This window comes from Siniperca chuatsi, linkage group LG2 (assembly GCF_020085105.1).
Source record: "Siniperca chuatsi isolate FFG_IHB_CAS linkage group LG2, ASM2008510v1, whole genome shotgun sequence".
Taxonomy (NCBI): Eukaryota; Metazoa; Chordata; class Actinopteri; order Centrarchiformes; family Sinipercidae; genus Siniperca; species Siniperca chuatsi.
In genome coordinates, this window is record NC_058043.1 from 29,452,285 (window position 1) to 29,480,043 (window position 27,759).

At 40.3% G+C, this 27,759-nt stretch overlaps 1 protein-coding gene across 3 annotated transcripts; it reads right to left on the reverse strand.

The window, feature by feature from the left end:
• Window positions 1-144: 144 nt before the first annotated feature.
• txnrd3 (thioredoxin reductase 3) lies at window positions 145-25,221 on the reverse strand. Of its 3 annotated transcripts, XR_006380124.1 has the most exons (17): window positions 24,821-25,221; window positions 22,864-22,924; window positions 18,022-18,131; window positions 16,008-16,115; window positions 15,698-15,770; window positions 14,047-14,166; window positions 13,762-13,904; window positions 13,191-13,306; window positions 12,238-12,463; window positions 10,898-10,990; window positions 7,062-7,138; window positions 5,899-6,055; window positions 5,408-5,515; window positions 4,712-4,807; window positions 4,464-4,598; window positions 2,853-2,939; window positions 1,166-1,372 (listed from the first exon to the last, which is right to left on the reverse strand). XR_006380124.1 is itself a non-coding variant. In XM_044216616.1 (16 exons), exons 1-16 carry the CDS (start codon window positions 25,191-25,193, stop codon window positions 1,310-1,312), a joined length of 1,689 nt encoding a protein of 562 aa, XP_044072551.1. In that variant the 5' UTR covers window positions 25,194-25,221; the 3' UTR covers window positions 145-1,309. The 3 variants fall into 3 exon arrangements, 2 of the variants coding, with proteins under 2 accessions (XP_044072551.1, XP_044072540.1); XM_044216616.1 differs by lacking the exon at window positions 2,853-2,939 and having other exon boundaries at window positions 145-1,372; window positions 25,191-25,221; XM_044216605.1 differs by lacking the exon at window positions 2,853-2,939 and having other exon boundaries at window positions 145-1,372.
• Between the last annotated feature and the right edge of the window lie 2,538 nt (window positions 25,222-27,759).

The window sequence follows — 27,759 nt, forward strand, 5'->3', positions numbered from 1 at the left end:
TAAGAAAATATTAGAAAGTAACCTCATCTGTCATTTTTATTAGCAGGTTGCTACGAACAAGTACTCTGTAGAAATGTTTTTAAAGACAAATTGGTTGAGGTTATGGCTTCAGGTTAATTGGAAAGTGAAAAAGTCTGGCAAAACTGAAGGTGAATTAATCCTTTATTAAATCTTGAGAAGGAAGTAATCTACAGTGGTTAGACACCGACAAGTCATTTATACAGATGATCAATGTCACTCACTGACAGCACATAATGCAGAGGCAAACAGCAAGACTGCAACAAACAAGCATTAAATTAATTGAGCAAAAACTTGTAAAAATGTTTTTGTTTTTTTAAACACAACATTCACTACAATTCAGGTTGTATTTTCCATTCAATTCTGAATCTCAATCTGATAGTGTTGTGATGCAGCGCATCAAGGTTTGCAAAGTGTGGATTTGCCGGCTCTTGACCTCTCTGCAGACTTGTTTAGATAAACACTTTGGTAGAGATAAAAGGAGTTATCTTTAAAGCAGAAAACCCAGGTGCCTCCACACAGCAAAGACAAATATTGACAAATATATATGTATACACCTCAATTTCATCTTAAAGACCTGGTAAGAGGAATGTGTGGAATGATGAAGGCTCAACAAAAGAGATGTGTTGACATTTAATCAATACACATACTCCATATTAAATAATACATTTCCATCACAAACTGAACCCGAGTTCAGAGCAAATCCTGGTTGTGTGCCAATTTAAATCTGTCTTACTAAAGTCAATATCTATCTGTGACTGGGGGTGGATGAAAAGTGTTTGAAGTTGGGAGTTGGACGAAGGATTAGGGCCACCGTCAAGTGCTTCTGCAGAGGGACATCGATCCTTGCCCACCGCAGTATTTCAGGTTACGGGCCAGGACGTCACAAACAGCCCAAACACACATACATACTCAGTAGTAGTAGTAGTGTGTGTTGGTGCTCCTCTGAGAAGGACACACTGGTGGAGCCCAGTAGAAATACCAGCAGTAACCCCACTGTTCAGCAGGCTAACCTCATATCAAACTACCTCAGCCAGAGCTAGAGACTCATACATACATACTCAGCTCTGGCTTCTTTAAGTCACCTCTTAGCTCCCAGCTAGCCTAAAGTAGCTTTCACTGATTCAGACGCTGGCCATGGTGTTGGGTTTATCCTGAGAAACAACAGCCCTGTAAACTGAGCGGCTGGAGATGAGGCTGAGCTTAAAGGGTGACTGGGAACTAAGATGAGAGGGGGATTGTTAGTAGAGTCTAATATGAGAGCAGCCCACTAAACGAGCAGGGTTTAACCTCAGCAGCCAGCCTGGGTGATGTCTCCGCCAGAGCTCTTGGTCACCTCCAAAGTGGTAAAGATCTAAAAGGATAAGGAGAAACACACCTCAGGCAGTGCAGCTTTATTATGCAGCAGGCTCTCCGCAAGTTTCAGGGACACACATTAACATTATTTAAGGCTGCCTGGAACTAAACAATTCAAAAATACAAAACTCATTGGTTTCTGAGTGAATAGTTCTATAAAATAACATTAAACTTGGACATGGGCATAACATGGTTAAATTAAAATGAAGTTATGTGACTGTTACAAAATGGAAATGCATGTAAAACATCAAATGAGGCAACTGAGCAGCTTAATGTGCTACAATTATCACCATACTACACTAATGAATGTGTAATGCTGAGATCTTTAATTAAGCTAATTAATGCACAGCATGTATCATGGTAGACAGAAAAACAGAAATTAAAATTAAAAAAACTAAACATTATTAAAAACGCCATAGACAAGGTTTCAGTTGTAGTCATCTGGACACTGTTTTCAGAATCAAGACGTTTCTGCTCCCATCCGGAAGTCATTCTCAATTGTGAAAATGGTCTGAGAACTCAGAAATTTAAGCTACTCTGTGTTGCTTAAGCCCTGCCCTCAGGGAGGAGTCTTCCTGAGTGTCTGCTGTTTTCCCTGCCTAGTTTCACCTGAAACTGACCTTTTGTTTCCATGATGGCCCAGTAATCAGGCCTATTGATTTCTGGCTGCACCTCCCTCATCACTGTTAAGTACCTGATTAGCATATGATTGGCTTGACCATGGTGTTAATACACTGTGGTAAATGGTTGGCAAGTTGAATCTCAGACCACCATTTTCTTCAAGAGGGGTTTTCTTTTTTCACAAAAATGGCTTCTTTGACTCCTCTTTCAAACCAACTCTTCTCTCTACTTAGAATCTTCACCTCACTGTCTTCAAATGTGTGGCTTGCTACAAACCACACATTTGAACCAACCACCATTTGACTACATCTGTTTGTATTCTTCCACTACAAACAGACATGTTAATACTTTGTAATGGCATGGCAGGTTGCTTGGGGTGACAGTTAGGTCAGCACCTAACAATACTTTCGTCAGGTTTGTGAGTCAAAATTCTTAAGTTAGTCACCTACACACCAGACAGAGCATAATACAGAGCATAATATAACTTCACGTTCATATCTTGAACCCTCAAGTACACCTTCCCAAAAGCAAAACATTTAGTATAGGTCAATAAACAATTAAACACCACAACAGATAATAATCCTAACTGAATTGAGATTTAACAGTTTACGTGCAGGCAAAAACAACTAGGACAACAGAAAGACAACAGAAATTAGTTCCTCCCAGGAATTCAAGTCTGTATATCCCAAATCCCCCAAAACAAAACAATATTCACTTCCAGTTCCACAATCAGTTCAATTCTGTTTACTTGTGAAACAATCTGTTCAGTTAAATTCACTTGCAAAAAAAAAAAAAAAAAAAAAAAGAAAGAAAAAAAAAAAAAAAGAAAATTTCTCACAGATTTTACTGGGAGTTACCTGTGAGTCATGTAAGTCCAGTCAAGTCCAGTCCAGTCCGTGTTTTCTGTCAAGTCAGTTGTGGTTTACAGCTGCAGCAGCATAGAACTCCGGGTCCGAAGAAAACACAGACAGGAAGATCTCCACAAGAGCGCAAACAAATTTATGTACGCGCGGACTATAAGCAAGAAAACAAAGACGGACGCCAAACTGCCTACTTACTGCTCAGAAAGGACGGTCTCACCACTTCCTCGTAGCATGGTGCCATCTTGGATTTCAGTGTCTTTGCCATTTAAAAGAAGGTAAATGAATGGACTAGTTTACGAGTGGGTGTGTGCCTGTGACAGCGATGGGTGTGTGATGATGGTAGTGGTAGCAGATTGCTATAACTTTAAGCTGTTGTCTGTAGCTGCCCTGTTTTATGTATTCTGATCAAATCTGTGTCTGGCACAGCGAGATCATTCACACAGAATTGGACTTAAAAACTATAAATACTTCAGCATGATTTTTTGTTTTCTGTTTTGTACGCCATGTTATATATGGGACCCAAGTGCAAATCTTTAAAATCAGCATCTGGGCATCTACAAACATACAGAGCTTTCTGTTTCAGTTCAACATGTTTGTTGTGCACCTTTTCTGTTAAATTTTTTTTTGTACATTCTGTACAACATTTTCTAATTTCCTGCTCGTTCTTACTGGTTAGTCAACAGACTACTATTGCAACATGCTGTAAAAAACAAAAAACAAAAACAGCAATGTTTTGTTATACTTTGAAATGTTTGATATGTTTTTGGGCTAGTTTCACTAAGATATTTTAGACTAGTCTGTAGTGTTAAGCCAGTCTTAATTTTGCTCTTAGATTAGTCTCATGTAAGTTAGCCAGTTTGTTTAAGCCTAAAAAGTGAGTGTGTTTACATGCGCACTAGTATCCTGGTTTTGAGCCTTATCCTGCTTTGGATCATATTTGGGATATGTTTGCATGGAACATGAGAAACCAGAGCTGTAGAGTCTGCATCTATGACTGCGGGCCACCTACTGCCCCCATGTTCCTGCTCAACACCCACTACTACATTACTATTATTAGTCTACTTATTATCATTATTATTACTATTTTTGTTTTATTAGTATTATTACCATTACCATTACATTATTATTATTTTTTTATTATTTGTATGCTCTCTTTCCTCCTGCTCTTTCTCTCTCAACCCAACTGGCAGCGGCAGATGGCCACCCACCCTGAGTCTGGTTCTGCTCGAGGTTTCTCCCACTTAAAGGAAGTTTTCCTTGCCATTGTTGCCAAGTGCTTGCTCTTGGTGGGAATTGTTGGGTCTCTGTAAATAATATTATAATAAGTGCTGCTCTATAGGAAAAGTGCAATGAGATAAATAAGCTTTGTGCAACTGATTAATTTAGATGTCTATCTGAAGTCTGACTATTAGTTTGATCTAAGCCATAGTCAAAGTCTATCTTTGTGAAACCGGCCCCAGAACTCAACTTGAGTCATCATTTGACTGTAAGCTAGAATTTGACAAAAGTGAAAAGTGAACCAAACCAGACTGCAGAACACTAAAGGATGGAAGGTAAAAACATTTAATCCAATACTGGCATTTAATGACAGAGTTGCTTTCTTACCTCTGCACAGGTTGGGTGGATGCCAATGGTGCCGTCTAACTGCTCCTTGGTGGCACCACATTTCATGGCTGCACCGAAGCCCTGTGTCACCTCTCCAGCATTTGGACCCAGATAGTGGAACCCTATGACTCGATCCTACAGTGTGACAACAACAAAACACGATTATTGATGTGACACAATAAGGGGTACAAGTTGCAGGTTGCTACAGGCTCAGAAATGAGACTGTGTAAAAGTAGTAATAATCTTACATTGTCCAGTTTATTGCAGATGATCTTGCCGTAGCATCTGTTGTTGTCTCTGCCGGGCACAGTGAACTCCAGAGGCCAGAACAGACTGTGGTACACCTGAACATAGAGACCAGAATATATAAGAACAACATCAGTTCAACATCAGTCCCATTAATTATACTTAGGCAGGCAGGTTTTTTTAATACTTATTATTTATGACACATCCAATAACAAATTTACCATGTCTGCAATTTGCTGTAAACATTAAAAATAAAGAGGAAGTTAAGTTGTTGTTTAACTATATCTGCAGTCAAAATCTGTCTGGGTGTATTGAGGAGCTCATATTACTGTAAAACTGTAATAATACACCATGTTCTTTAACTAACTGGTTTATAGGCATCACACACACACACACACACACACACACACACACACACCTCGGCTTGCATGAAAGCATAAAAGTTTACAAACATGCCCGATTGAGTCAGCTATATACAGAATTTAGAGACAAGTGAGAAGTTTGAAACTAAGCAGAAATACTTCACATATGTTTCTAGCCAAGGCTACTCATGTAAGAGTATTACATGTCTTCATTGATGACAGTGTAGAACTCTTGTCTTAGAGATACACTTTACTCCAGCCTATCACAAGGTTCACAGTCAGGTGAACCAGATAGCTAATAAATGATTCAGATGACTGAATGTGTGTGTTTGTTACCTCAATGTTGTCCTGCCCATAGAGTTCAGTGGCTCTCTCCTCTGACAGACCACAGGCGCCGTACTCCAGTGGGGTGAAGACAGTGGTGGGAACGTTGACATAGTCACACTGCATAAACATAGACAATTAATAACTGTTTGTTATATAAAGCTTCCTGCTGTCATGTCACACAATATAGTAGTATTCATAACAATATTGCCTATAAAATTAACATCACATCAGAAATTCATATAAAAAGTATTCACCCTCAACATTTTTAATGTTTTATTGTTTTGTAACTTTGAATCTCAGTGGATTAATTAAGGTTTTGACAATACACAACAGAAAGGCTCATTTCAAACTGAAAACTAATTCTACAATCTAAATGAAATACAAAATAAAAAAGGCACAAAAATGGCAAAATATTAAAAATTATTAAAAATCTAACATGCTAACAGGAAATCCTAGAATTTGCTGGTCTACAGTGTAAGCCTCTCTTAACGCCAGTGTACCTTGAGTTTTGAGCCCCTGTAGAGGCGTCGTGCCAGCAGCTTGCCAGCCTGGATGGCCACAGGTGTCAGCTCCCACTTGCCTTCCAGAATGTCTCCAATGGCGTAGATGTGGGGCACATTGGTCTGCTCTTCATCGTTCACTGGAATTTTTCCATTCCTGGAGGATGGTACAGAGAGGTCATTTCAATTTTAGGCCTTTTTTGTAGAGTAAAATTACATTTATTTTTGGAAAACCGTCTGAAAGGGCCAATTCAGATGAGTAATTTTTGCTCAATGTTAATATTTATTCCAACTTATTCTACATATCTTATCTTGTTTAACTGTAGATACCTATTTTTTCCAAAAGGAACAACACCACCTTTATAAATGCAGCAGAAGGCCATCTATCCATCACAAGGCAGAAATCAAATTAAGTGGGTCATGTTGGGCAGAATGGAGAAACAACTGTAGTAGTATTTATAAAAGCCAAGTTATAGTCTACAGTGTACAGCAGCAGAACAAGCAAACCTGCTGCTGCCTCTAGCTGTGTGATGGCTTCATCTGAATACTACTAAGGTCATAAGACTTGGTCATATGACTCACAGAGCGCTCCTTTAAGATGGCCTCATACTGTCTTAATCCGTGTTGGGTTAGAGTCATTCACAAAATAGTGGAAAGACAACATCCTCAAAAGTAAAGGCTACATTTTCTATGCTTGTAATCTTGGAATGAATAAACAATTGCAAAACATACGGCTTTATAAAATTGATTTAATTCTAGTTTTCTAACTTCAGCTTTAAAATTCTAAATAGGCAGAAAAAAGGGACAACAGGAAATGCGAACAACTGATGAGACATCAACCCAAATTGAGTCTAATCAAATAAGAGTCAATGCAACATAATGACAACGGCACAAAAATATCTTACATTTAGATCATTTATTTTACGGCATTAAAAAGCTGCTGATACATTGTACAGGGGCTTTCTCTTCTTGCTAACAAGACACCCCTCCTCTCTCCCTACCAAATCCCCCAATGCACTCACACACCACCATGCAGAGAGCCACGGGATGGCAAGAACTGCTGAATCACCATGACTCTACCACGAGTCTTAAAGGCACAGACCGCCCCATGTAATGGGATGGAAGTATGTAGAAAAAAAAACACAATGAGATAATAAACTTACCTGGGGTTGATTTTGACCCCTGTCTTGTCCAGGCCAATCTTGTCTGTGCATGCGTCTCGGCCCACTGCTATCAACACCTGAAGAAAAAAGAAATGGTTTGTTTAGTTTAAAGGAAGGTCATTCCCGCAGGATAGTTGCTGGTATTTTATTTACGCAAGAATGGCTAAAAGTAAGCTTGAGACAAAATGCAAGTAGTAAAAACTAGAGAAACGAAAAGGGTACTGCAACACATTAATGTCTTCATTGGTTTAAACTGATTATTTCAACCCTGTGTGACAGCTGAAACCTGATGGTTAGCTTTGATTTTTAATGTAAAGATTTAAAAGGTCCCATTATATCAGAATCTGAAATTTACTGATCAGATAGAAATATCACATCTACATTAGACTAGGTATGGCCAATAAAAATAGACATTGAACCAACAAAATTATGGAGGCCCAAAGTGTTCAATATTAAAATAATTAATCATAAATTCAGGTAACACTTTATAATAACCATAAATAAATGGTAAATAGATAGTTAATTAAACTTTAGTTAAGTTATTTTACTGTTAAACAAAGACATAATTAATAATGCTCTAATTTATGTTATTTTATCATTAGTTTGTGTAATATAAAATAATTAGTTTATAAATTATATATTGTATCAGCTGATAAGAGATGTTAATTACATTCTGATTACATTAGTAAACTATTAGCAGTTGCACACATTATAACATTTTATATACTTAAGTATTTGTTAATGATTACCAAATTATTTGCAAACCTTTATAGATGTTTTACAAACGATTTCTTAAACATTACATAGACAGATAGACCAGATATTTGTAACACTTTGTTAATGATTAATAATTAGTTAGAAACCATCTACAAACATTATTTGGATGTCCATTATAAAGTTACAAGTGATGTTTATAAAACTTTACAACTACGTAATAAATGGTTTATAAAGCATATATAAACATTTGAATGCTATAATAAAGTTGCAATTGATGTTTATAATAGAGCTCAACAGTGAGGTTCCCAAAGTGAAAATCTCATTGATTTTCTGAATTGAAGATTTTGATTATTAGCCATAACGTCGTAAACTATCCAAGGTAGACTTACCACGAGCTATGAGATTGTGAAACGATCGTATATGTGCCTGTAGAAGCCACAAGTCTGTATGATATCAACCTTGTTTTAAGAAAAACATGTATTATTTGTTATCTCATGGAGAACTATTGCACTACATTGGTGGAGCTAGTTGTTACATGGAAATGTTTACCACACCCGTGAACACAAACAGCTAGTCTCTAAAAAAAAACAAAAACAACTTTATTTACTCAACAGGTTTAGCTAGTGAGTTACTGCTACCTCTGAACTCTACGTTCATTTATGTTGTGTTTACCACAGAGCAACCATGATTTCCCTTTCTGACACGCTGCGTTTTTTAGAGCATCACTACAAAACTAGAATGACAAAGGTTAAATTCAAGAAGTAAAAGACAATAAAACAAAGAAGGTTAGCTCCATGGTATAACCCCCAAAAGCGCAAATTAAAGCAAACATCGCGAAAACTTTTGAAGAACCTTGTTTAGCCTGGCAAGATAGTCTTAAAACATATAGAAAAGCCCTCTGTAATGCCAGAGCAGCCTACTACTCATCATTAATAGAGGAAAATAAGAACCACCACAGGTTTCTTTTCAGCACTGTAGACAGGCTGACAGAGTCACAGCTCCATTGAGCCATGTATTCCTATATCCCTCAGTAGTAATGACTTAATGAGCTTCTTTAATGATACAATTTAATGATACAATTTTAACTATTAAGAAATTCATCAGGTCCTGCCCTCAACCAGTACTGATTTATCTTCAAACACAGGAACCTTAGAAACAACTGTAAAACCTGATATGTATTTTGACTGCTTTGCTCCTATCGACCTTCTTCAACTAACTTCAACAATTTCTTTATCTACGCCAACAACCTGTCTCTTACACCCCATCCCAACTAGGCTGCTTAAAGATGTTTTACCCTTAGTTAGCACTTTAATTGGCACTAAGCTGATTTGAATCTATCAGATCGATCTCAGTTTGTACATGTTAACGATGAATCCTACATGCATGCCAAAGTTAGTCGTGGAGTTCCGCAAGGTTCTATGCTTGGACCAATTCTATTCACCTTTTATATGCTTCCTTTAGGCAAAATTATTAGGAAACACTCCATAAACTTTCATTGGTGTGCAGATGATTTATTTATCAATGATTATATTTATTGATCGAGCCAGATGAAACTAAATCAATTTTCTGATATTAAACTCTCACAAAACTGAAGTTATTGCACTTGGCCCTAAACATCTCCGAGAGACATTATCTAAAGATATAGTTACTCTAGATGGCATTGCCCTGGCCTCCAGCACCATCGTAAGGAACCTCGGAGTTATTTTTGATCAGGATTTATCTTTCAACTCCCACATGAAACAAACTTCAAGGACTGCCTTCTTTCACCTACGCAACATTGCAAAAATCAGGCACATTCTGTTTTTAAAATGATGCTTACTAGTCCATGCATTTGTGATTTATAGGCTGGATTCTTGCAATTCTAGGCTGGATTATTGCAATTCCATATTATCAGGCTGCCTGAATAAGTCCCTTAAGACTCTCCAGTTGATCCAGAATGCTGCTGCACGTGTTCTGACAAGAACTAGGAAGAGAGATCATTCTCCAATATTAGCTTCTCTGCACTCGCTCCCTGTAAACTCCAGAATAGAATTCAAAATCCTTCTCCTCGCCTACAAAGCTCTTAATGGTTAGGCACCATCGTATCTTAACAAGCTTATAGTACTTTATTACTCCACTAGAACATTGCGTTCCCAGAATGTAGGGTTACTTGTGGTTCCTAGAGTCTCCAAAAGTAGAATGGGAGACAGAGCCTTCAGTTATCAAGCTCCTCTCCTGTGGAATCCGATCCCAGTTTGGTTTAGAGAGTGAGACACCATCTCCACATTTACGAGTAAGCTTAAGACTTTCCTCTTTGAAAAGGCTTATAGTTAGGGCTGGCTCAAGTGATCGGTGGTCACTCTAGCCAACAGGTGCTAGCTAAAAAGGCTAACACTGGCTCGTCACTTTAATGCTGAGTAATAATCTAAGCTCACAAGCTGGCCTAGCTAGTTTTTTGCTAGTATTTAGTATTAACAGCCTTTGTAAGCTAAAAGCGGTTTAGTTACTGTGTCTGTGTACTGCATTTATTTACAGCAGCAGACTCTATTTGGATGATTCCAAATAACGTTAGCATTGTTGTTGCTTTAGCTAACAGGATCTAACTGGCTAAATTTGGTAGCAGTTGTTGAGCTTGCTATCTTAAGAGAGGCAGCTGGTACGTGATTGGCTGAAAGGTGAGGTGGCGGTGACAACACCACTCATGAAAAATGATATGAAATTAAAAGTGACATTATGAAATAAAAAGTGACATGAAATGAAAGTGTTATTGAGAAAAATGCCATTATGAAAAAAAAGACTTGAAAAATGGCATTTTGAAATAAAGATGTCTATGATTAAATCAAAATGTTATCCACTAAAATTCTATTATAAATTAAATAACATTTCATAATCATGAGTTGAGTTTTAATAATTTCTTCAGTTATTTCACAAATTGTTGGTTCATTTATATGTTTTACACAAGTTATTCATGTCATTATTTATTTAATGATAATATTATTTAATAATGTCAATAATGAACACTTTGAAATTTCAAACAAAATTGGCCCAGAAAGAAACATCACAAATAACTTCCACAGTGTTCTACAACAGTAACACCAGTAAAAGTTTAGGGAAGGATGAACTGATAGACCAGTACATACAGTGTTGTACTCTGCCTCGATGATCTCATCAGCTTCTGTGGACTTGGCTGTCACCTTCAGCCTGCCAGGAGTGCCTGCTTTCAGCTCCTCCACCTGACACACACAAATGCAGGACAGTCAGAGGAAAAAAGTCTGTGCTTCTGTGAAGTGTCTAGCTGAGACATAAAACTTATGATGCAAGATGGTACGACAATAAATCTGGGGCTGTACAATTACACAGTTCAAAGTCTGCTGACTACCTGTTTCTACCAATGGATGATCCCTTAAAAAAGGTATTGTGTGGAGTTTTCAGAAAATCCTTCTTTATGACACCGATGGCCGTTAAGTGAACTGCAGTCAGTATCCTGTTGCTCACACGCCGTATGGCACAAGCGTGCATCGGCCAAAACAGTGAACATGGCCGAACCGGGACCGAACACAGTGAATACAGTACCAAGGTGATTTACAGCAGCTCCGACCAGGACTCTGACTCTGGAGACGATGAAGACACAGCGGGTTCAGACGGGGACAGGAGAGGCGTGAAGCAGTAGACAAGTGAGTGGGAGGTCGGGCATCAGTCAGCGCCGACCTCCAAAATGTCTGAGTGGGGGTTATGGAGGGGTCAGCCCCGGGGTGCCAGGAGCCAGCTCGCCTGGCTACGGTTCTAGTGCCAATTCCTATCAAGTTGTGTTTTGTACAGTACTCAGTGAGGCCCGGCCCCCAGAAACACCCAACCTAATACTTGATAAACAGTAAATTCGTCAAATTCAGTGCACCATATTGCTATTTTCCAATTTTCCATTCTCCTGTAGCTGTCAAGGGTGGGTGCCAGTCATTTGTTGACGTTAGAGGACCCCATTTCTAATCTAACGTTAGCTATTGTTGTGCACTGTTGTTGCTGTAGGGGAGCTGAAGAAAGGTATGGCACTAGGAAGCGTGCATAAACCTCACATCCTTTGGATTTTCTCGGAAAAACAGTCGCAAGTCCTTTACTTAGAAATCAGTCCGCAGGTTGTTATAGGCAACAGAGAAAGTTGGGGAAGGTCTCATTATGTTACAATCCGTTCACGCATCATCAATAAAAAGTGATTAATACATAACAAACTACACACAGTACCATTAAGTAAGTTGAAATTTTTAACACACAAAACAAAAAGCCCATTCCTTAAAATTGTCATTAAAAATTTGACTTGAAGCATATGCTGTAATTTTGACGTGTAATACCCATTTATTTGCACTGCAGCTAGCCATACTGAAACAAACAAATGCTTTACTTGAACAGATAGTATTTTAGTTGAGGTAGCACTTTCACTTACACACATACACATGCACACGCACACAGCAGTCTAGTTAACACTCACCTTTACAGGGACATATTTGCGGAGGAACTTGACACCGTGCTCCTCCATGTGCTTTCCAACACGGTCGGCCATGTCCTGGTCAAAGCCCCTCAGCAGGATGGACCGGACCATGATGGTGACATCGAGACCCAGACCTGCAAGGAAACCGCCACACTCCAGAGCCACATACGACGCCCCGATCACCAGGGTCTTTCCCGGACAGTAAGACAACGAGAAGAGGTCATCACTGGTGGACAAAGACAGATACAGAAGAGACTAAACAGAGCAGGGGGTAAAACATGAAGCTGCACTGCTCTTCAGCCAACAATAACTTCTCAAATGTCTATTTGCGATTGCAGCAAGCAGAGAATTTCTGGTTAAAAATAATAGTAAGACTGTTGATTTCAGATGCATTTTCCAAGCATAGCACATACTGCTGCTGCTTGAAAGCAAAATTTCAGTCTTAACCCTGTCCACACCTTCCTGCCATAACACTTCCACAGTGACACTCCTCTCTCCACACTAAAGGACCTATTCTGCAAATAATATATATTCCTAATTATACAAAATGCTATAAGGACACAATACAAAATATTGTCCAACAAGTGCCCAGGCTGGGGTTGTGTCTTATTTCACACAACAACCTGTGGTTTGACGCTTTGTGGGACTAAGTGAGCAGCATGAGACCATTTGTAGGTTGCCAAAACAGCAGCATAATCACCAAAGAGACCTGAGGATAATCTTAAACAACATTTAGACAGCTGGGAGATTAATGGATGCGTTGAGGCAAAGCCACCTGTGGAGGATACACGCGTCCAGATCATTAAAGGGTGTGTTTGTGTTTTCAGAGATCACACAGTATGGGGTGAGATACTTCTTCAGACATCTCTGGATGGAGCTTCCAGTAACACAGCATGTCATTAGATTGGGTTGGTAGTGTTAGAGCCACCATGTAACTGGCATTGTGCTCTCACCTGGTGATGCAGTACTCCTTGTCTCCAGGTATGCCCAGGTAGCGCGGCCTCTCGCCTGTAGCTAAGACAAAGTTAGCTGCCGTGTAAAATGTCTCTTTCCCTCGTTTGTTTGTTGCCTGTCAGAAAATACAAACAGAAGCTCTGAGATATTGTTGAAGCAGGCGCTACAAGGAACACAGAGCTACAATATGCTATTTTGACTGACTCGTCAAGCAGAGAATTTTTGTTAATGATGTGCAGGATGTTTTGAAACATCTTCTATTTGCTTTGGGTAGCTAGTGATGTTATCACAAGTATGAAAGCCAACAAAAACAATGCTGAAAGGTAGCCAAAAAGGGAGGCTAAATGTTTAGCAAAGCCCATTCAAGACAAACATCAAAAATATAGGTTGCCACAACAGGCTAGCCAACATTTCAAAGCAGACTCACACTTGACCAAGTGAGGAGGTGAGACCTTATTCTATGTAAAAATAAAAAGTTGCATTTGTAGTTATAGAAAATGCTGTTTGTCAAGTCTCCTAAAACTGGAACCAAACCAGCAATAAAGGTTTATATCACAAGTACTCATTTACCTTGATTTTGTGTGGTTCAATGAACTCTGCATAGGCATTGACATAGTTGACATTCTTGTCTCTCAGTGCCACCCTGTAGCCCCAGTTCAATGAGCCAATGTAGTTGTTCACCGCCATCTTCATCGTCTCCCAGTTGTGTTTCACTGAGTACAGACAGACAGACAGACACCCATTAGTGGAATGACAACAAGTGACTACTGACGAGGCTTGCCTCTGATTTACCGCAGCAAGCCGGTGCGATGTTCCCCCTTTGTGACCACCTGGGTCAGTGCTCTGAGCCCTCACCTGTCTCTTCAAACTCCCAGCCGAACTTGCGTGCATCCTGCATGGCTGTGCCCAGCAAGGCTGTCTGGTGCATCAGCTTCTTGGGAATGCAGCCCACGTTCACACAAGTTCCACCGAGACCTGATCACCGCAGCAGAACACATTAACAACACATGGAAATGGTCAGTTACCAACCAAATTAGATTCAAATAAATACTGCATCACATACAGTGGTGTGAAAAAGTGTTTGCCCTCTTCCTGATTTCTTATTTTTTTGCATGTTTGTCACACTTAAATGTTTCAGATGATCAAACTAATTTAAATATTAGTTAAAGATAACACAAAATGCAGTTTTTAAATGAAGGTTGTTATTATTATTATTATTATTCCAAACCTACACGGCCCTGTGTGAAATAGTGATTGCCCCCTAAACCTAATAACTGGTTGGGCCACCCTTAGCAGCAACAACTGCAATCAAGCGTTTGCGATAACTTGCAATGAGTCTTTTACAGCGTTGTGGAGGAATTTTGGCCCACTCATCTTTGCAGAATTGTTGCAATTCATCCACATTGGAGGGTTATCGAGCATGAACTGCCTTTTTAAGGTCATGCCACAGCATCTCAATAGGATTCAGGTCAGGACTTTGACTAGGCCACTCCAAAGTCTTCATTTTGTGCTTTTTCAGCCATTCAGAGGTGGATTTGCTGGTGTGTTTTGGATCATTGTTCTGCTGCAGAACTGTTTACTGTTGGTATGATGTTCTTTTTCTGAAATGGGGTCTTACTTTTACACCAGATGTAATGGGACACACACCTTCCAAAAAGTTCAACTTTTGTCTCGTCAGTCCACAGAGTATTTTCATCATCAAGATGTTTTCTGGCAAAAATGAGACGAGCGTTAATGTTCTTTTAGCTCAGCAGTGGTTTTCGTCTTGGAACTCTGCCATGCCTCGTCTCTTTCTTATGGTGGAGTCATGAACACTGACCTTAACTGAGGCGAGTGAGGCCTGCAGTTCTTTGGATGTTGTTGTGAGGTCTTTTGTGACCTCTTGGATGAGTCCTCGCTGCACTCTTGGGGTAATTTTGGTCGGCCGGCCACTCCTGGGAAGGTTCACCACTGTTCCATGTTTTCGCCATTTGTGGATAATGGCTTTCACTATGGTTTGCTTGAGTCCCAAAGGTTTAGAAATGGCTTTATAACCTTTTCCAGTCTGATAGATCTCAATTACTTTCTTTCTCATTTGATCCTGAATTTCTTTGGATCTCGGCATGATGTCTAGCTTTTGAAGATCTATTGGTCTACTTCACTTTGTCAGGCAGTTCCTATTTAAGTGATTTCTTGATTGAGAACAGGTGTGGCAGTAACCAGGCCTGGGTGTGGCTAGAGAAATTTAACTCAGGTGTGATAAACAACAGTTATGTTTTAATAGAAGGGGCAACCACTTTTTCACACAGGGCCATGTAGATTTTGATTTTTTTTTAAATAAAAACCTTCATTTAAAAACTGCATTTTGTGTTTACTTGTGTTATCTTTGACTAATATTTAAATTTGTTTGATGATCTGAAACATTTAAGTGTGACAAACATGCAAAAAAATAAGAAATCAGGAAGGGGGCAAACTCTTTCACACCACTGTATATCTAACTAGGTATCCTAAAGTGGAAGTATCTTACCCCAGGTGGTTCCCTTTGGTGTGGGCACAACATAGTCCAATACCATGACCTTCTTCCCCAATATAGCAGCTTCCTATTCAACAGAGCCAATGTTACTGCAACACTAGATAAATCCATAATTTACTAATACGTTTCTGCAGTCTGTATGCAAGCGGAAAAAGTTAATGGCTCAAACATAACTGTGGTTACAGATTACATTACAACATCAGCTTCAGTTTCTTAAGTGCCACCCACAAAATTGCTCAAAAGAGTAACATCCACTACAAAAAAGCGGGTAACACTGGGAATGTGTTGCACTTAATTTTGTCACCTTTGAGCAGGCCAGGCCTCCAGATCCTCCTCCGATGACGATCAGGTCGTAGTCATAAGCTTCATTTTCTCCGTTCAGTAGCTGCTTCAGGCTGCCGTCTTTATGAGCCTGACAGAAACATTAACACAATGTTGTATCAATACAGCATTTATGTTTGCAGAAAATGAAAGTTGATACTGAGAAAACATGTTAGGTACGCCCTAAAACTTGACCGGCACATTGCTGGTTTGGTATGATTTATTTAAATTAGGCACATAAAACAACAGTACATGGCACTAATGCAAACTTGAATCAATGGTCCATGTAAACAAAGGACCATGTATACCAAACAGCATGATAAACAATACAGACCAGTAAACACTTGCACATATAGGCCTTTTCCACTACAGGAACTTAACAACCAGTAACTTGGGGGTGTAGCCATTATCACAGGTTCTGCTTTTGTTTCCATCGTACTCCCCCTGCTCTGGGGGCAATTTCCTGAACGTAAATTTTGGCACTGCCCAGGATAAGGGTACTAAATCCAAGTTCCAGGTATTCTCAGGGAAGGAAGGAATTAAAATTGTTTTCCACTTAGTAGTGGGGCAGCATGACTAAATGCTGCATTGCTATATTTTCTATTGAAAAATAATAATAATAAAAAAAAATAGATTTTCTTCCCCGGCGTAGAAAAGGTTTCAGTTGTAGTCGTCTGGACACTTTTCAGAATCAAGACGTTTTGGCTCCCATCCAGAAGTCATTCTCAATTGAGAAACGAAACGTCTTGATTCTGAAAACAGTGTCCAGACGACTACGACTGAAACCTTTTCTACGATAGAACACTCCTGGACGAATGAGGGACTACACCGTCTTATTTTCTTCCCTGGTTTCTTCACTCTCTTCCTTGTTGGAGCAGAGAGACTGGGACCGGCAGCTGTGCATCTATTCCGAGGGATGGACTTGGCTCTGGAGAGCTGGTCAGCGGAGTGGAAGCTGGTCTAGTGCCGTTCTCGTACACACTCTTTTTGCTCCATTCTGTTGGCCTCCTTCCACAGGTAGGTTCTTGTGTTAATTTAACGATACTGACATTTAAATTCACCATATGTAAATGTAAAAGAAAGAAAAAAAAAAAAAAAAAAAAATATATCAATATTAGCGCCACTTTTCCACTGTCTGTCACACAACTAAACTGCACTTGGCACATTTGCTTTACCAAGCAGAGCATAAAAAGGACAATATTTGTGTCACCATATGGTGTCGCATTTTCAATTGCATATATCCGAAACGTTTTGGTTTGTAAAACAAAGCAGAACCGAGACCTTAAGGATTCTTACAGATTGAGGTCATGGGAAGCTCCAGATTATGGGTTGTTAAGTTCCCATAGTACAAAAGAGCTAATAGCTTGTAGTGGTTGAATTCAAATGTAAAAGTTACTGTAATGTCCCTGTCAACACCTACATCTACGCTACCTGCTGCTGTTTGATCACCTGATAGAGATTCAGTGTCATACCTGCCGCTTGCACTCCACTTAAGTAGGTTTGCCTGCCCCTGCAGCTACATACCAAGCTGTGCAATCTTCCTGCATCCAGACACCACAGATGGCATTAACACTGTTAGCCATTTTCTCATGTTTCCGGTATTTGCTCACAAGGAACATGCATGGCTCACTGGCATGATCTCTTGGCACACCTAGATGTTTTTGGTTTCACCCCTTTCCTACGTCTGCTGTGACAAAGGTCTATTGAGTAATCAGTTTTTCTGTGGTTGGGAGTGAAGAAGACACTGTGCACTTCATGTGTAATTTTTATGCAAAGAAAAAACTAGTGGGTTGAGCTTCAAATGTCATTTGAGTCAAAAAGGCTTGTTTGTACAGTTTCTGGCATCTGAACAAGCCACTTGACTGAGTAACATTTCACGGCAATCATGTGTTGAAGAGATATGCAACATTTACAGTTATGTATAACACAAGATTCTGAGCAACAAAGAACAAAATCCCTTCAAGACAGTCAATTAGGTACATACATTTGTTCCTCACCTGCATTGTTTTGTCACAGCCGCCAATATGCATCTTGTTGATGAAGACATTAGGAACAGTTTTCTGTCCAGTCATCTCGAGCAACATCTCCTGGTAGTTTGTTCCATCCTCTGGACAGAAGGGTTAATGCTGTTTAAGTGCAGGTTCATAGGGTTCTTGAATGCTAACCATTCCTTTAATACATATTCATATGGTAATATTAGTACTGCCTCTGAACAATGTGTTTGTTTTGAAGTACCACCTTACCGAGTAACTGATGATACACAAATGATATGCAAAAATAATAAATGGGGAAGCACGACATGACAAAATGTTTCTTCCACTGAATTCATCCTTTTCTGTATCAGCAAACCTCGAAGTCTCCATGTCTGTGCATAGCCACTTACTGCTATTGCGAACAGAGGCTACGCTCAAATAGTCTCCTATTTTTCAAAGGTTTGTATGTAGTCAGTTTAACCCACTAGTCAGAGTTTACAAGTAATACAAAGCAGCACTGTTGCTATGGTTACCTGCACTATAATATTCCCACTAATTTAGACGGAAGGTCAACCAAATCTTTGTTTGAGGTGTCCTGTTAAAGGATTTTAACAGACACTAGCCAATCATTTTTCCACAGCCATGGCATAATCTAGACTAGAATCTGTTGGCCACCAGTTGTCCCAGGAAACATTCTGATGCCAAAAGGTTGGTCAAAATCATACACTCTACTAACAGCGGAAATACTCGTTTCTGTCTTAGCAGCAAGATATGACTTTGTCTTACAAAATTTGAATGTTGTAAACTTGAAATTCAATTTCATATGCTGTCAAATTTCCTCTTGCAGGAAAACTTTGCATCACCAGTCATTTCCCACAATTGAAGTATTGTCAATCTAGCTGAAATTAGTGGCCAATGTGTAAGTGCTACATACTGATAAGCAATTTCCTTAGCTGAAGTTGTGTTGGCTATACATTCCGATCAATCATATTCTTAATGGTGATTAAAGGGAAACTTTGCTGATTTTCAACCAGCTTTGTATCATTACAATGTGGGTACTATGCAAATGAACAATGGTTAATTCACTCCATGTTGAGTACACCCAGAGCTCCCTGTTAATTTACTGGCTCTAAGACTATAGATTGTACTTCTGCATTTTTTGTATGCCTGCCTGCACAGACAGTTGAATAGAGAGAGGGGCAGCTCCTCACTGCTCCAAAATCAAAATATCCTGTCCAAAATCAACCGGCTAGAACAACCATTGGCAGAAGGCAATGTTCCTGTAGATATAGAAGAAAACTATTTTAATAGTGTAATGCTGGAATCAATTGGCGCTACTTATATGAGCCAGAATAAAGTGAAGAGGAATTACGGCGTATGGAAGAGGAAGAGGCCGCCACAGCCAAGAGTCAAGCACCGCCAACCGGTGAGGATAGAGGCACAGAGCTGCCCTGTACCAGGGACAACTGGTGGTGATACTGCGGTAAATGTGCACCACTGGAAACAGAAGTGGAGTCGCTGTGCATTACACCAAAGCAGAACAGAGGAGTGCTTTAGATATGGAAAAAAAAACAACCAAAGCCAGAGGGCCAAACAGACGTCTGAGCATAGAGTAAGTGCAATAGCAACAGTGCTCTGTTACTAGCACACGTTACAGTGTGAAAACATGCAAAAAATAAATAAATAAAAAAACATACATACACGTTTTTATGAGGCTTAGCTGCATTATTAGCTGTGTTATTGTGTGACTTTGGTGTTTTATAGATCCAAACTCACGTGTTAAAAACACCAAAGTCACACAATAACACTAACAAATTAACCGATCGAGGCAGTGGTAGACCAGCAACACCCATGTTCTGCGATGTAAAATTCCTCTTTTTGTCAAAAGCAGTCTGGTGGCTTTGAACAGAGCGATATAACGGCTGTTTCTGGTTAAAATCACTGGTGGGGCGAAACGGATGTCTGAGTAAGTACGCTGAGAATATGACAGAAATAACTTGGCAAGACAAAGCAGAGGTTGGAATTTATGGAGATATGGCACGAGGCCAAGATATCTTTAGTGAGTGACTCAGCACATTGTGTTTTACTGCAAAGGAAGACCACAGCACAGTCTGGGGTAATGCAACAACTCTACATCATGGAGGTCAATTTTCAAATGTGTTGGCAGAAAATTGTGTGGATTCAAACTCAACCATGAAAATGCATTTCATATTTACTTAATATCAAATTAAGCAATTAGTACAAGATGAGCTAAAGTAAAAAGTCAACAAACTAACAACACAGGTGAAAAAACTTCCATGAAATTGACTGCTGTTCCTCTGACATTATCCCACAACTGTGGCCCACCTGCTTTTCCATTATGCCTTCACATGTGTTATTAATGTACAGTATTTGTCAACAACAGCCAGAGTGCAGGGGGCCTCAGAGTCGATCAGGGACACGTCAGCCTCAGGGCTTTTACAGACGACCTGACAGTCACCACAGAGTCAGTGCCAGGAAGCAGATGGATCCTTCAGGGGCTGGAAAAACTCATCCAGTGGGCTTGGATGGGCTTCAAGCCAGCTAAGTCAAGATCACCTGTGCTAAAGAAGGGTCGATTCATGGACAGGTTCCGCTTCAGGATCGAAGGGTCACTAATCCCAACTGTCTCAGAAAAGCCAGTGAAGAGCCTGGGCAAGGTCTTCAACAGCAGCCTTAAGGACTCTGAACATCTGTTCAGTCAACCTCCCAGGAACTGGACAGCTGGCTGAGATCAGTCGACCGGTTGGGGCTCCAAGGAACGTTCAAGGCGTGGATATACCAGCATGGTATATTGCCAAGGATACTCTGGCCGCTACTTGTCTACGAAGTCCCCATCTCCACTGTAGAGACCTTAGAGGAAGGGTAAGCAGCTGTCTAGGAGATGGCTGGGGTTGCAGCAACATTGCCCTCTATGGGAAAAACAGGAAGCTCCAGTTGCCCTTAAAGTCTTTGGAAAAGGAGTTCAAGGTGACACGGACGAGAGAGGTGCTGATGTACTGGGACTTGAGTGACCCGAACGTGGTGCAGGCAGGAGTGGTGGTGAAGACCAGAAGGAAGTGGATTGCAGAGGACGCTTGCTGGAAGCCGAGTTACGACTCCGCCACAGAGCTCTGGTGGGAGTAGTAACCCGTGGGAGAGCAAGCTTGGGAATGTTCCCAACGCCACAGTAAAGGAAAAGTAAGGGGAAGGAGAAGCGAAGGCTGATTCAGGAGGAGGTGAGGGCTGCAGTGGAGGAAGGGAGGTCGAGCAGAGCTGCTGGTATGAGCCAGCAGGGGGCCTGGACAAGGTGCAGGTGCAAGCCATGGACCGGAGAGTCGCACTGCATCGCTTTCCTGATTTGGGCAGTGTACGATGTATTGCCTAGGCCAACAAACCTCTTCAGCTGGGGCAAAGTGAAGTCTCCAAACTGCCCACTGTGGTCAGCAAGAGGGTCTTTGGAGCACAAATCGAGCTCCTGTCCAGAAGCACTCAGCCAGGGCCAATACACTTGCCGCCAGGTCAGGTGCTGAAACCTATTGCAGAAGCTATCAGCAAGGGAATCAGCAGCTGCAGTTGAGCACGCACCACCATCCGAGCAATTGCTTTCGTAAAGGAAGGAGAGCATCCACAGGCAGGACATAGGAATGCAGCAGGGATCCTGGCGACCGCCCAGGACTGGCAGCTCTCGGTGGATCTGGAGAAACAGCTGAGATTCCCCTGTCATATTGTCAGTACCACTCTGAGGCCAGTTATCCTCCTGGTCTCAGAGAGCACCAAGAACATCATCATCATGGAGCTGACAGTGCTATGGGAGGACCGCATGGAGGAGGCTAACGAAAGGAAGAAGACCAAGTATGAACAGCTGGTCATCAACTGTCGAACGCAGGGCAGGAAGGCTAGATGCATGCCCATCGAGGTAGGCTGCAGAGGATTTGTGGGGCACTCACTCCACCAAGCCTTAAGTGCGCTGGGCATCATAGGACTAGCAAGGAGCAGAGCCATCAAGAACATCACCGAAGCAGCTGAAAAAGTCTCAAGGTGGTTCTGGATCCGGAGAGGAGGTCCATGGGGACAAGCAAGTGCCACCTGAACACAAGCCATGGCCTGATCAACCACAGCTGGGTCACCTGGGCGAGGGTGTCTGTCTGATGTTGCAAGATCTGAAAAACCCAGTGACCCCATGATACATCACTGATGATGTGTTCAGGTACATCAGAAGATGTATTTTAAGAATCTAACTTCTCCTATGAAAACATATTTTATACAACTGTGTTTTACTATATTGTCATTCATTATCTGTTTATACAGCAGACTACACTTTTGGGTTATAGTTGTTGACAAATACATTAACACTTATGAACACTTATATTGGCTTCTAACTACTTTATAGTCTGTTATCAAACATTTATTCAATGTTCATATAGGCCATTTTAGATGCTAAATATGTGGGGTCAAGTGTTACCAATGTACCAGACCGTCTTGAGTTGTTTAAAATGTACAGAATGGCAAAATGCAAGTCTGCAAAAATGCAAACTGAAGATGTTGCTAATTTCAGCAACATAAACTCAAGATCATTGTACCAAAGACGAAATCTCTTTGTACAACATTCAGTCCCACATGGACCCTACACCATTGTGTACTGCATTGAGTTTTGATATATAAAACATTGGACTGAACTTTAACTTGCTTTGATAATCCATAAGTTTAATGTTCTTGTTTTTTTTTTTTTTTTGCAAATCTAAGTGTTAGCCTGCTTCTCCAAGAAAACAGTATCTCCAACCTGCCATTGACTTTGCAACAAATTTCATGAGATTACCAAATGAGACATTGTACTACTGCAAACTGAACAAAACATCTCCATCTTACCTATTAGATCCAACTCCACCACATTACACTCGACTTTCAGCTCTCTGAACAAGTCTTTCACCTATAAAGACACAGATGTGAAAATTGATATATCAATGTCCTCCATCACATGGTACCTCTGATTCAAATACACAAGACACCAATATAACCCACATCACCCTTTCCTATTAGCCAAGATTCACTTAAAAATGCTTTATTCGCAGAATATTGAAATATGCTACATCCATAATTTAAAAAAGGCCCAGTGTGTAACATTTAGGAGGAGTATTTGGCAAAAATGGAATATTTATAAGTATGTTTTAATTAGTGTATAATCACATGAAAATAAGAATAGTTTGTTTTCATTACCTTAGAATAAGCAGTTTCTATCTACATAAGGAGCGGATCCCCTTCCATGGAGGTCACCATATTGCACCACTATGTTTCTACAGCAGCCCAGAACGGACAATACAAACACTGGCACTAGATAGGACCGTTTGCGTTTTGTGAACAGTATTCCAATGGTTGCAAACTGCGAATTCACCACTAGATGCCACTAAATCATACACACTGGACCTTTAAATTAGTCAAAAAACATGGGTTTGTGTCAATAAAATTATAATCCTTGTAAAAATGTAATAATGCCTGAAAATGTATAATAACTTGACTAATAATGTAATAAAATGTCCTGACTGATATTGCAATAACAATTTTACCAAGATTCTTGTTGAGGAGAAGTTACTGTAGCCTAAATGGCTGTTTCGATTAGACCGACTTGCCCTGTCATGTCGAGTTCAACATTCTGTTCTGTGGGCTATTTTAACGCAATAAACATATAAAACAAGTTTGGTTAAGTTTGGCTTCTTTACTCGACGTAGCATAGGAGACAATTCATTCAATAAGATTCACTGACTCAGATGAAAAAGAACATTTCATGGAGATTGAATCGACTGTTTTGCCTTCATCGCTCGCTTGTGTAACATTAGCCATCTTCTGCAGCTTTTGTCGTCTTCTGATGGTGTCTAATCTAAGATCCACTCTGGTCTAATGGACGATCCTTGCACAGAGACCAATCAGCATGTGTATGGGCGGGTTCATTTCCCATTGATAGGGATTTTAGTTTAATGCATCTTTGCCTGATAACAAGTAAATTTCAAATTCTACATAAAGCCTAGAGTTTACATTTCCAAACATGAAATCAGTGTCAAATGTTAGTGTTTTCAGTAAGCTAACATGACATTAACAATATTACAAATTTTGTATACTTGAACACTTTACTATTCCGAGAAAAAAAAGCATACATTTTTACATTATCAGTCAAAACTACTACATCATCAGTTCTGAAAAAAAGACCCATCTGGACGGTATTACATTATCGGTAAAAATGTTATTACATTTTCAGGAAATTATTACATTATTAGATGCTACAATCCTGTTAATTGTTAGCTAACCCCCTCTGTGTGTAACTTATGTTGGCGGAAGATAGAATTTTCCTACAAGAAACCCGTAACATAACCAACGTTGTAAGTGGGAAGTTCAAAGAAACAAGTGCTGCTTTGTAAACAGGATGTGTGCCGAATTGACATTGCGTCTTTTACTTGAGGTCTAATTAGGTGTTAAGTTAGCTATGTACTAGAAATTATGGAACTAACTTTTCTCATAAGTGCGATCACATTCAAATAACGTTAAGCGACTGACGTTTGTGACTGAACTTGTTTAGCCTATATCATCTCCACCAAATGTGGATATAACGCTAATTCTATTTAACGTTTTGACTTTAATTGTTTATGTGATTTGATTTTAACTCATAGCACTAAACTTTGCACCCAGCCACCAAAGAATCGATGTCGCTGGCTGCATTAACTTAACAAGGAAAGGCCAGCAATTAGACCAAGCCCGTGTACTTCGCGGTAGAAGATGGAAGTTTCTGACCGGCTTAAGGAAGGTCCCCCCTTCTTCGAAAAAATACATACATTACCTTTACACAATACGGACAGTAGCTTTTGCTGAAAACCACCACTTGATTGGAGTCAATAAGCTGCTGTATCCGAGATTTGAGTTCATTCTTCCCGGTGTCATTTTCGATGGGAGGCATTTTCAAGGTAACGTTAACGTTATTTCCGTCTGCCTGCGCAGGGCAAGCTTCGATAGACGGCTGACTAGAGAATGAGGGGAAAAACGCAGTTAAACCGCACCAACTCTCTCCTAGTAACGTTAAATGTCGCTATGTCTCTCGGTCCTTTCTCCAAGAGAAAATAAGGAAAACAAATGAATCGCGAGTTTTGACCTCGACTCCTCTCCCTCTGTTGTCAGCAGTTACTCTACTAGCCGCGCCAAACGTCTCTTACCATTTCTTGCCTTACTACTTTGGGTGCACGCGATCTGAGTCACCTTGTTCGCCGCATATTCCGTTGCTCACCATTGTCAACAGGAAGAACTCCGCCCACTCGGTCAATCTCGTGCTTCAAAACGCACCTACCTACAAAAACGTCACAGGGTTGCCTATTTACATGCCATAAAAGCACAAGAACTTCTAATTCCCCCGAAATATTCTTATTAAAATCAAAGACAATTTAATCAGACGCGTGTTTATATAAAAAAATAAACACGTGCGACGAAAACAGAGAAAGGGGACCTACAGGCGCCTCTGGAAGACAGCTAATCCTAAATAAATAAAGAAGTGAAGCGAAGACGAGCATAGATGTATTAACGTTTAATATTCATAGCAACAGAATGTAAAGTCGGTCAATGATAATGTGGTAGCTCTGAGTATTTCAGATTTCTATCTCTACGTTACCTCTGCTTGTCGGACTGTTGGTCCATAAGCAAACAGTCGGTTATCTATCGCCATCTGCCGGTGAAAGCAGTCTATAGCGTCTTCTTCTTCTTTAGTGTTTATTGGCGGTTGGCAAACCAGCTTAGAGGTGCATTACCGCCACCAACTGGACTGGAGTGTGGAACAAGCGCTTATGCAGGAAAATAAATAAATAAACATACTAAACAAACAAACAAACAAAAACAACAACTATAGATTTTTTTTAGCTAAATCAGTTTCTTTTAGAAACTTAATAATGTCACAGTATATCCTGCCTTGCCTTACAAGAGACAAGTTAATGAATGATCAAATTCATTAACCTGTCAGAATTTAGAGTGCATCATTGCACAGAGACAGCACTGGTGAAAATGACAAATTACCAATTAATTGCATCAGACAATGGGCTTGGCTCTGTATTTGTCTTGTTAGATCTTAGTGCTGCATTTGACACCATCACATCCTATTACAGAGACTGGAACATTTAATTGGCATTAAAGGAACTAAGCTGGGTATAAATCCTATCTATCAGATTAATCTCTGTTTGTACATGTTAACGGTGAGTCCTCTGTGCATGCCAAAGTTAGTCACGGAGTTCCACTAGGTTCTGTGCTTGGACTGATTCTATTCACCTTCTATATGCTTCCTTTAGGCAATATTATTGGGAAACACTCCATAAACTTTCACTGTAATGCAGATGATACCCAATTATATCTATCAATCAAGCCAAATTAAACTAATCAGTTCACTTCAAGCATGCCTTAAGGACATAAAGACCTGGATTTTCTGATGTTAAACTCAGACAAAATTGAAGTTATTGTACTTGGCCCCAAACATCTCCAAGACACATTATCTAAAGATATAGTTGCTCTAGATGGCATTGCCCTGGCCAAGAACACCATCGTAAGGAACCTCAGTTATCTTTGATCAGGATTTATTCTTTAACTCCTACATGAAACAAACTTCAAGGACTGCCTTCTTTCACCTACGCAACATTGCAAAAATCAGGCACATCCTGTCTCAAAATGATGCCGAAAACTAGTCCATGCATTTGTTACTTCTAGGTTGGGCTATTGTAATTCCTCATTATCAGGCTGCCCGAATAAGACTTAAGACATAAGACTATCCAATTGATCCAGAATGCTGCTGCACGTGTACTGACAAAAAGTAGGAAGAGAGATCACATTTCTCCAATATTAGTTTCTCTGCACTGGCTCCCTGTAAAATCCTTCTCCACACCTACAAGGCTCTTAATGGTCAGGCACCATTGTATCTTAAAGTGCTCGTAGTACCTTATTACCCTATTAGAACACTGTGCTCCCAGAATTCAATTCAATTTTATTTATATAGCGCCAATTCACAACAGAAGTTATCTCATTGCACTTTTCCTATAGAGCAGGTCTAGACCGTACTCTTTATAATATTAATTACAGAGACCCAACAAATCCCAACCCAACAAGAATGCAGGGTGACTTGTGGTTCCTAGAGTCTCCAAAAGTAGAATGGGAGCCAGAGCCTTCAGTTATCAAGCTCCTCTCATGTGGAATCAGGTCCCAGTTTGGGTTCAGGAAGCAGACACCATCTCCACATTTAAGAGTAGACTTAAGACTTTGCTCTTTGATAAAGCTTATAGTTAGGACTGGCTTGGGTAAGTCCTGAACCATCCCTTAGTTATGCTGCTATAGGCCTAGACTGCCGGGAGACTTCCCATGATGCAGCTCTCTCCTCTCTCCCTCTCCATCTGTATGCATTTTTATCCCATTACTGCATGTTACTAACTTGACATCTTCTCTCTCCCGTAGTAAGGAGGCTTCTGTCTGTTACGGACAGAACCACCGGAGGCAATGGTAAGGAGACTGAGAGAGTTTATTGCAACACAGAAGTAATACGGAGTGATATGATACTGTCCTTGATCTTACTACTGGCGGAATAGTGTGGGCACTGGGGCGACACACACAGAGGACTGGAGATACACAGGAGCTCAGGAGACTAGAGACAGACGGGAGCCAGGAGTCGGAGCGACACACTCAGGGGACTGGAGACAGACAGGAGCCGGGGTTCAGGGTTCCAAGTGGTAGCTATCCAAACGTGACGTCGTGGGGGAG

What these genes read in the sequence shown, in the direction of transcription:
- txnrd3 (XM_044216605.1), bottom strand. Translation starts at nt 24,937, where the DNA reads ATGCCTCCCATCGAAAATGACACCGGGAAGAATGAACTCAAATCTCGG. An exon ending in GGTGGAGTTGGATCTAATAG is followed by an intron (nt 18,132 to 22,863) that starts GTAAGATGGAGA and finishes CCTTCTGTCCAG; the next exon opens with AGGATGGAACAAACTACCAG. An exon ending in ATGGGCAGGACAACATTGAG is followed by an intron (nt 4,808 to 5,407) that starts GTAACAAACACA and finishes CTCTATGTTCAG; the next exon opens with GTGTACCACAGTCTGTTCTG.